The 10,118-nt window shown below is 41.3% G+C and overlaps 1 protein-coding gene across 1 annotated transcript; it reads left to right on the top strand.

Annotated features, from left to right (window-relative positions):
* The first annotated feature begins 4,761 nt into the window (after nt 1–4,761).
* Nucleotides 4,762–5,208, top strand: LOC143563018 (uncharacterized). The gene has a single exon (XM_077050665.1). It carries the CDS (start codon nt 4,762–4,764, stop codon nt 5,206–5,208), a length of 447 nt encoding a protein of 148 aa, XP_076906780.1.
* Nucleotides 5,209–10,118: the final 4,910 nt, after the last annotated feature.

Here is a 10,118-nt window from a genome sequence, read left to right as displayed (position 1 = left end):
TCTTCTTATGACAGAAAAGAGTAGTATTAATCAAGACGTTCCTACGAACAATGATCGGCTGGAAAACAACTCCTCTCCGTAGGAAAATGTTGACCGTAGTTCACCAGAAATGAGCAGGCCCTTGGTCACGTCATCACGATCCTTTGAGTTCCAAACACCACCCTCGTCTTTTCTTCTTCCGGTGGAATGAATAGATATGACGCTGGAGGGTGTTAAACGGAATTTTCTCTAGCTTAGGGAGCTGATGAACAGTTATGCTCAAGAAGAGCGAGCTAAGGGGATAAGAGTAAGGTTAGATTATGATGAAGAATATGAGGTCTCACTTTCCCTCATGCCTCGTCCACTGAACACGAGTATACCTTCTCCTTCGAGAAGAAACACTCAAGGACCCGGCAATTCACAAATAGGGAAGTACGAAACCACAAGCTCCCATCGGGAAATGATAAGCCTCACAGCTTCACCCATAACCCCTAACAGAGGAGGAGAATTCATTATGGAGCAGCTTCTTCAAAGCTCACCACTATGGTAACTCCTCCAATAAGTACTTCCCTAGAAGAAGCTTTAATGTCATTACCCTTGGCAAGAAGCATGATAACAACACCTATGGCAGAAGCTACATGCTCCATGCCTCAAGCTTACCAACAGTTAGGTTTCATGCTACCTAGTATGACATACCCTTAGATGGCTACCTTGATGATGTCTCAATATGGTCAAACATGGCCAGGAAGCTTACCATGGCAAGCTTCTAAAGGCTTCTCAGCCATGAGCCATCCTATGGTAACTCAATTTCCAAACATCATCTCCACTAATATAGGTAAATTGACACACTTGGAACCTTACTAAACATATAAGCCGTCGACCTTGTCATGCTTCTCGGAACATATAGCAAACTTTGTGTTCCAAACGAAGATCAAGATGCCGGCTAATGTCAAGACCTATGACGGAATAGAAGACCCCGAAGACCACCTATAAATCTTTATGTGAGCAGCTACCATGGAAAGGTGGAAAAATGCGGAATACTGTCACATGTTCATGCAAACATTGATAGGACCAGCTAAGCTTTGGTTTAACACCCTCCCACCAAGAAGCATAACTTCCTTTGATGACCTGTATCAAAGCTTCTTGACCAACTTCACTCAATAGAGAAGGTGTGCCAAAGATGCAGCTGTCCTACACCAAATCAGGCAGAAAGAACACAAAGATCTTAGACTCTTCATAGATAGATATAAAAATAATGCTTGAATTATAGTGGTGCTTCAAAAAAGATGTGTGTGGCCGGCTACATGAACGCCATAAAGGCAAAAATTATGGTAAGAAGGTTCCACGAGAACACTCCTCGTACCATAAAAGAAGCTTTTGAAAGGACATAAGCTTACCTTTGGGGAGAGGAAGCCTTAGACAACCAAGAAACAAAGAAACGTGACCAAAGAAACTGGAGAAGCTATCCCTTAGAAGGGAAGAAGCCCCGTTTCTAGTCCTTCGTTGAGAAGCATCCTTAGAAGTACCATGAGCATAGAAGGTCAGATGACAGAAGCCATCTTTCTCGAAACCAAAAACGACAAGAGAACGACAAGTTGATCTTCTTTGTGTTAACTAAAACTCCACAAGAAATTTTGGCTTCCGAGGAGGTAAAACACAACTTTCACCCTCCCCATCCGTTTCCTAAACCAACAAGCAAACGGGATGCGGGAAAGTTTTGTGCCTTTCCCAATGAGATTGGTCACCACCCCAATGATTGTTTCCAATTAAAGAAGTGAATTGAAGATGTCGTTCTAAGTGGTGAGTTAGCTCCCCTACTCAAGGACCCAAAAGAAAGTAAAGGGGCGGAAAGAAGGTGTTCGGGGGTAAACATGATTCAGATTTGAAAAAGGCAACGAACGCTTGCATCGAACTAACAGAGCATATGCTTCCCTCCGACAAACCCCCACAACAAAGTCACAACTCCGGTAATGTTAAAAACGGAGCTTTTCCCTATTGATGGAGCTTACATGGACTGTGGGGGCAGCAACGGAGGTTATGTATGAAAGATGTTTCCTAAAGCTCCTTCAAGAAATCAAGAATCAACTCCAACAAACTAACAACTCTCTTAAAAGTTTCACTGGAGAGAAGGTAGTTCTCCTGGGGAACCTCACCTTGGATGTTCGGTTAAGAGACGGAGACCTCTAACGATTTGAGAAGCTTACCAACACAGTGGCCAGGTACCCATCTAACTATAATATACTCATTGGAAGAACTGGAATTGTTACTTTCAATGCAGTAGTATCCACAACTCATGGTATGATGAAATTCCTCACCACGGGAGGAATAGCCACGATGGTACCAACACATGAAGCTTTACTCATAGCTGCCGTAGAAAAATTACGGGAGCTCAATGAAGACATGGAAGATGACCTTGTCCAGGAAATAAGCATCAATCCAGCTTACTCTAAACAAACTATCAAATTCAACAGTAAGCTTCCCACTCAGACCATGAGTAAGCTAATAACTTTATTACAAAAAAGTAAAGATGTTTTTGCATGGTGTCCAAATGACATGAAAGGGGTTCAAGGGAATATGCTGAATCTTCCTTGAACATCTCACTCACACATAAACCATTCTCTCATAAGAAGAGAAGCCTGGCTGCTGAAAGAAGCTTAGCTGCCTGTAACGAGGTGGACAAGCTTGTCAAAGCCAATATACTCCGAGAGGTAAGATATCATTTTTGGATTTCTAACCCCGTTATGTTTAAAAAATATGATGGATCTTGGTGAATGTGTCTGGATTTCAAGGATCTTAACAAAGCTTGTACCAAGGATAGCTATCCCCTACCACAAATCGACTGAAAGGTAGACTCCCTTACATGCTTACAATACAAGTGATTCTTGGATGTCTACAAGGGCTACCACCAAATCTTGATGAAGGTTGAATAAGAAGAAAAGACCGCATTCCATACTGATAAGGGAATCTTATATTACAAGAAGATGCCCTTTGGCTTGAAGAATGCTGGAGCTACATACCAACGTTTGATTGATGACACCTTCTCGAGCCAAATTGGGAAGAAAATGGAAGCTTATGTTGATGACATAGTCATAAAAAAAAGTGGGAAAGATATATTTAATGACATTGAAGAAACATTCCAAAATCTTAGAAGCATCAACATGAAGCTCAATCCAGTCAAATGCTCATTTTGATTCAAAGCAGGTAAATTATTGGGTCATATAATTGATAAACAATGCATAAAAGCTAACCCAAGTAAGATACAAGTTGTCCTTAATTTGCATTCTCCAAAAAAAGAAGGACGTTCAAAGCCCCAAAGGTAAGATTGTTGCACTCAAACAATTTCTTTCAAAATCAGTAGAAAAGTCTTTACCCATCTTTAAAACATTAAAGAATTGAAATGACAAGAAAGATTTTCACTGTACTAGTGAGGAAGAAACTGCCGTCCTAGCCTTGAAGATCTAGCTTCCTTACCTGCTCTGGCAGCTCCTAGAGCAAGAGAAATAATCACATTTTACCTTTTTGTAGGAAGGGAAGCTATCAGCTCAGTGCTTATAGTAGAACATGACAAAGCTCAAGTTCCAATCCAGCTCATCAGCAGAGCACTACGGGAAGATGAAGTTAATTACACACCCATATAGAATCTAATCCTAGCATTCATTCACACAGCCAAAAGGTTAAGAAGGTACTTCCGAGCTCATCAGGTGAAGTTGGTCACACACAAGCCTATAAATTCCATCTTGGAAAATCCAAAAATAGCAGAAAGGCTAGCCAAATAGGCAATCAGCTTAGGTGAACACAACAGAGCATATGAGCTTTGATAGGCAATCAAGGCTCAAGTTTAGCCAATTTTCTAATTGAAACACCAGAAGAACCTATGGGGGTGAATGAGTTGGAAGAATGTGAACCTACTATCCCCTTGGGGAAGTGGACACTCTACAGAGATGGAGCTTTGAGTATAGAAGATTCCGGAGCTGGTCTAATAATTACAGGCCCCAAGGAACCGATTATACTTATGCACTCCGACTAGAGTTCCCTTATACAAACAATGAAGCTTTATACGAGGATTTAATCGCAAGGCATCGCCTAGAATAAGTGATGAAGATCCAAGAACTAAGTGCCTTTGTTGATTCAAGATTGATGGCAAGCCAAGTAAACAATGAGTTCATAGAAAGAGAGCCTTCGATGTTGAAAGACAAGCAGAAGGTCAAAGAGCTCAAGAAAGACTTCAAAAGCAGTAACTTAAGCCAAGTGTCCAGAACTCGGAACAAGCAAGCTGGCTTCCCTAACCTTGGCTCACTTAAAAAAGAAGGTATTGGTAGACGTTTTGAAGAGCCCATCAAACGAGGAACTAGAGGTACAAGACATCATTGGAAAAGAGGGGACCACTTAGATGACCCCCATATTAGAGTTCCTCAAAGAAGGGAAGCTTCCCACCAACGAAGGGGAAGCTTTGAAGCTCAAGCTTAAGGCTAAGCAATATGTAATAGGAGATGATATCCCATACAAGAAAGGATATTTTAGCCTCTTACTAAGATGTGTGGGACCAGATCAGAACAATTATCTTTTGACAGAGGTGCACGAAGGTATTTGTGAACACATTCCGGTCTAACGTCGGTGGTAACAAGGTTAATGAACCTCGAATACTATTGGCCAACAACGCACATAGACTCCACGGAGGTCATCCAAAAATGTGAAGCTTGTCAGCTCCATGCTCCCAACAAAACAAACCCGAAACACAACCTGGTACCCATCATTGCTACTTGGATATTTCACAAATAGGGAATGGACATTGTTGGTCCCTTCCCCAAAGCAGTTAGGAAGGTGAAGTTTCTATTGGTAGCTGTTGGCTATTTTACCAAGTGGCCAGAAGTTAAGCCCCTAGCTTCCATAAAAGTGAAGCAGGTCATAAACTTTGTGTGGGAAAACATAATGTGTAGATATGGGATGCCCGGTGAAATAATGACGGATAATGGGAAGCAATTCTCCAAGAAACCATTCAGTCTTTGGAGCAAGGAGCTAGAAATCAAGCAACTATTCATCTCAGTCGCATATCCCCAATCCAATTGCCAAGTTGAACGAATGAACCGAAACATCGTTGAAGGTATTAAGGCAAGATTAGGAAGGTGGGGAAGAAACTGGTTAGAAGAGCTTCCAGGTGTCCTTTTGCTATTCGAACAACAAAGAAAACAAGTCATGGAAAAACACTCTACAACCTCATATTTGGCTTAGAAGTTGTAATCCCCACGGAAATTGGGGTAAATTCAAGAAGGGTGAGAAACATAAATGAGGAAGCCAACGAATATATGGTCCTGCTTACCCTTGATCTCCTGAAGAAGCCCTTGAGCAGGCTACCATTGAGGAAGCCAAATACAAAAAGAAACTGGAAGCCTCCTACAACACAAGGGTAAGAAAAGAAGTGTTTAACCCCGGAGATTTGGTCCTCAAACACAACGAGGTCAATAGACAATCCGACAGGGGAAAATTGGGACCCAAGTGGTAAGGTCCCTATGTCATCAAAGAAGCTCTTAGGGGAGGATCCCACAAGCTCAATGACATGGAAGGAAAGAAGGTTCCACGTCACTGGAGCGACAAGCACCTCAAGAAAGTTTTAGTTTAGGAAAGCATTTCAATGTCGTTGTAATAGTTATTTTGTTTCAATGATATTGAAAAAGATCAATGAATGATGTTGCATTTTAAGTAACAAACTTGTTTTTTTATCCTATCTAAGGGTGAGCCCCTCCAAACTAGGCTCCATGTGGTCCGGCGTAGTTCCTACTCATGTAAAGGGTTGAGCTCCAAGGCCATATCGCTCAGCAGGTAACAAGGCGCTAGATCTTCCTATATACAGGGTGAGTCCCTAAAACCATACAACTCCATGGAATACTTAGAAATATATTGTATCCATGAAACGAGACCGAACATCTCTTACCAGCTAGCTCCTCAAGTTTAGAAGCTTACGAAACTGATAAGTGTTGGGTTCGTAGGCCTTGTTTGCCCAGTTTATTATTTGAAGTCCAAAGGGCAGACAGGTGTAGGGTGGCCAGACCGAATCCCGACCCAGTTTGGGTTTCTAGTTTAATAAGATTCAAACCCTAGTCGTATCTCTATATATTTGACGTTATGAAGAATATCTAGTTGCCAACCGTAGACGTAGGTCAATTTAGACCGAACCATGTTAAATCCCCGTGTTCTTTTATTGCTTTCGTGTATGTGTTCAGTTCGTGTGTGTGATTAATCCTAACAAGTGGTATATAGAGCTTAGGTTCAGAACACACAAAAAACACATTCAACCAGTTTCTTACACCACCGTGTCACCGCTAGCAGTCGCTAGGGTTCCGCCACTGCTGCCGCCTAACTCCCGCCACCACAGCAGTCTGTTGTCGCCACCGTTTGCTGTCATGTCCAGTAGCCGTCATTCAAAGTCTTGCTTCCGCAACCGCTGTTGACCGCCGATAGGATCCGACTCACAATTTTCTGACCGACGCAGGTAGTGAAAGACTGACTGTTGGTTGGAGTCCTTGGGTACTGTTTATTAGTTTGAAAGCAATTTTGTTATCATTTACTACCGCCGCAAGAGAAGACCTCGACCAAGGGAATTGATTTCCTGTTTTTTTGGAAACCTAGTGTTTGTTTTCTTTTGGACCACGTAAAGAAATTGTGGAGGAGGCCCATTTGATTTATCTTGTGGTCTACAAAATAAATTCTATTAGAATTCTTCAACCAGATTATTATATTTTCTTTGGGTCATATATTAATGCAATAGGGCCAACAAGTTAGTTTAATTTGTGTGGACCAAAGTCTTGGCAATTTAGCTTGAAAATATTTTGGGTCGGATCGAGATCATATTTTGCAAAGGACGTGCTAAGAACAGTTGAATCGAGATCCTATTTTCTAGAAAAAAAGTTGTCAGAAGAAGCGTTAAAGAAACCGAGAACCAGTGTCAACTGCGTTTTTCAGGTTTTATTGTTTCAGTTTCTGATTTTTAGTTCGTTATTCCGCTGTATTTAAATAGGTTGAGTGTTTAACAAAGTTCATTAGAACAATCGTTAAGTTCAGGCCCGTGCCATTGTTGTGTCTGTATCTGTATTTTATCCAGGTTTTTTTAGCCATTGTCATGGCAGAAGACGAAAAGGTTTCGATAGAGAAGTTTGATGGACAGAATTTTGGTTGGTGGAAGATGCAGATTGAAGCGCTACTTTGTCAGAAAGACTTGGATGTAGTGTTTGAGGATGAAAAACCAGAAAAGTTGTCAGAAGCAGATTGGAAGAAGTTAGACAAGAAAGCTAGGGGTTGTATTACTTTGTCTTTGTCGGAAGATGTGGCGTTTAACGTCATGAAAGAAACCACAACCTGTGGTATGATGGAAGCACTATCCAACATGTATGAGAAGCCTTCGGCAGCAAATAAGGTCTACCTTATCCGAGAGCTAGTGACAACCAGAATGAAAGAGGGTGGGTCAGTTATAACGTATATTAATAATCTTAATTCGAACCTCTCCCTATTAGTGTCAGTTGGCCTTAAGTTTGATGATGAAGTTCAAGGTCTTTTGTTATTATCCTCTTTGCCCAACAGTTGGTCGCAAACAGTGACTGTAGTTTGTAGTTCATCTACAAAAATTACTTTTGATGGGATTCGGAATTTGATTCTTGGAGAAGATTCAAGACGTAGAAATTTAGGTGAATCAGCAGGTAATATAATTGTCACAGAGGGTAGAGGTAGGGGAAAGCAACAAGGCAGTGGGAGCACGAAGAGGAGTCAGTCTAGGACTCGTAAAGATATTGATTGTTGGGGTTGTAAAGAGAATGGATACTTCAGGAATCAGTGTTTGAATGATAAGAATGAAAAGAAAGAAGTCAACACTGCAAAAGAATGCCCAGAGGATGAGTTTTTAGTTCTTAATGTTGAGGATAATGTTGATTCCTGGGTCATGGATTCTGGTGCTTCATTTCATGCTACCCACAACAGTGAAGCATTGCAGAATTTGAAGGAAGGTGATTTTGGTAAGGTTGAACTGGCGAACAATGATGTTCTTGACGTTACGGGCATGGGTGACATGAATTTAGTTACTTAAGATGGTTCATGGACCTTGAAAGATGTCAGAGTGATTCCAAGCTTAAAGAAAAAGTTGATTTCTGTCAGACAGTTGAATGAACAGGGACATGAGGTTAAATTTGGGAACGGGCAGTGGAAAGTTGTAAAGGGAAATCTTGTCATTGCTCGAGGAAGAAAGAGGGGTTCATTGTATATGGTTAGTTTATCGTCTGAGGGAGTGACCGACCCAGTTCAGAAGAAGACCAAAGTCCGGTTCACAGAATCTCGTGGGCGGAAGAAGGTTCGTTTTGCAAGTAACAAACCCAGAGCCAAAGTGAAGATTCAGGATGAACGAGCTAGGAAGGTTAAATCAGTCAGAGGACATCGTGAGAGTGGGAGCACAGGTCTTGTTTCAGTTACAGCTCCAGGTCGACAGTGGATTAAGAAAACCAGTATTCCAACTGTAAAGTCTCTCCAATGAATTACTTGCTGAATATGGAGAGTGTTGTTCTCGGGATATCTCAGGATCCGGCAGTTCGTTACAGTGGGATCCGGTAGGGACAGAGAATGGGTCAGGGGCAGTTTCAGCCGTGACTGATGTGTTGGGGGTCCAGGGAGCTTCAACAGGCCTTCATGTTAAGTGATGAGAAAGCGGTGGCAACTAGAAGATGTTTAACGTTCGAATTACATAAGTAGAATTAGGAGTGCAGACGAGAGTACTCAAGGCCTCCGAGTGGGAGATTGTTGGGTTCGTAGGCCTTGTTGGCCCAGTTTATTATTTGAAGTCCAAAGGGCAGATAGGTGTAGGGTGGCCAGACCGAAGCCCGACCCAGTTTGGGTTTCTTGTATATCAAGATACAAACCCTAGTCGTATCTCTATATATTTGACGTTATGTATTTGTAATCTTTTGTCACTCAATAAAGAATATCTAGTTGCCACCCGTGGACGTAGGTCAGTTTAGAATGAACCACGTTAAATCCTCGTGTTCGTTTATTTCTTTCGTGTATGCGTTTAGTTCGTATGTGTGTAGGGTGGCCAGACCGAAGCCCGACCCAGTTTGGGTTTCTTGTATATCAAGATACAAACCCTAGTCGTATCTCTATATATTTGACGTTATGTATTTGTAATCTTTTGTCACTCAATAAAGAATATCTAGTTGCCACCCGTGGACGTAGGTCAGTTTAGAATGAACCACGTTAAATCCTCGTGTTCGTTTATTTCTTTCGTGTATGTGTTTAGTTCGTATGTGTGTATAATCCTAACAATAAGCTCAAGAAGCTTAGGACTTGTGTAACAATATACCACAAAACGAGTTAAGAAAAATCTTGCGAATTGACAACCAGATAGGATAAACTTTGCATTGGTTCTTAGTTACCAAGCTAAGGAAGGGTGTCTGTAGCACCCCTACTTAACTAAGTTTCAAAGACATTGCAAAAATAACAAACAAGTAGGTAATATAAACTACGAATCTAACATATAAAACATTAAAGGCATCATTATAAGTTGCAACGTACATCACAAGCATAAGGTAATAATTGTCCATTCCAACAAAGTCTTACATAACCAAAACATAAAAGAAGCTTCACACATGAAGCTTAAAAGATAGTAAATTGTTTATGCCAACAGAGGCTTATATACCAACATATAAAGAAGCTTCACAAGCAAAGATTAATAAAAAAAGCTACTCATCAGCAGTAGCATCTTCACCATCACCACTGAAGCTTTTGGTGCATCACCAAATGGGTCCCCATAAAGCATGTTGACATCCCTATCAATATCATCCTAGGAAGCTTCATTGGTGGCAAAATGCTCAACTTCTCACAACGGAGAAGGGGTTCGCTCAGATTCGTCAACCTGGGAAGGAGTAACCTCAACTTCCTTTTCATCCTTTTCACCTGCCTGATCAGCTTCATATTCAAACTCAACATTAGCTTCACCACCCGCATGGCCCTCTTTAGAACTAGATTTCCCTGTAATCTTGCTAACCATGGCTTGAATCACATGATGTTCCAACTCCTTTTTAAGACCTTCTGGCCTAATAGCTTGAAAAGCTAAGAAGAGAAAGTTATGGCAACAAGCAACAGTCTTAAGGTAAGGGAATGTCTTC

This window comes from Bidens hawaiensis, unplaced genomic scaffold, assembly GCF_021521415.1.
Source record: "Bidens hawaiensis isolate Kalapana, Puna unplaced genomic scaffold, B.hawaiensis_p1.1 tig00021193_1, whole genome shotgun sequence".
Classification (NCBI taxonomy): Eukaryota; Viridiplantae; Streptophyta; class Magnoliopsida; order Asterales; family Asteraceae; genus Bidens; species Bidens hawaiensis.
The sequence above is the reverse complement of the archived record's forward strand: the minus strand, read 5'-3'. Positions and strand labels throughout refer to the sequence as shown.

Excerpts from the sequence above, each read along its gene's own strand:
- LOC143563018 (XM_077050665.1), top strand. The coding sequence starts at position 4,762 with ATGGACATTGTTGGTCCCTTCCCCAAAGCAGTTAGGAAGGTGAAGTTT.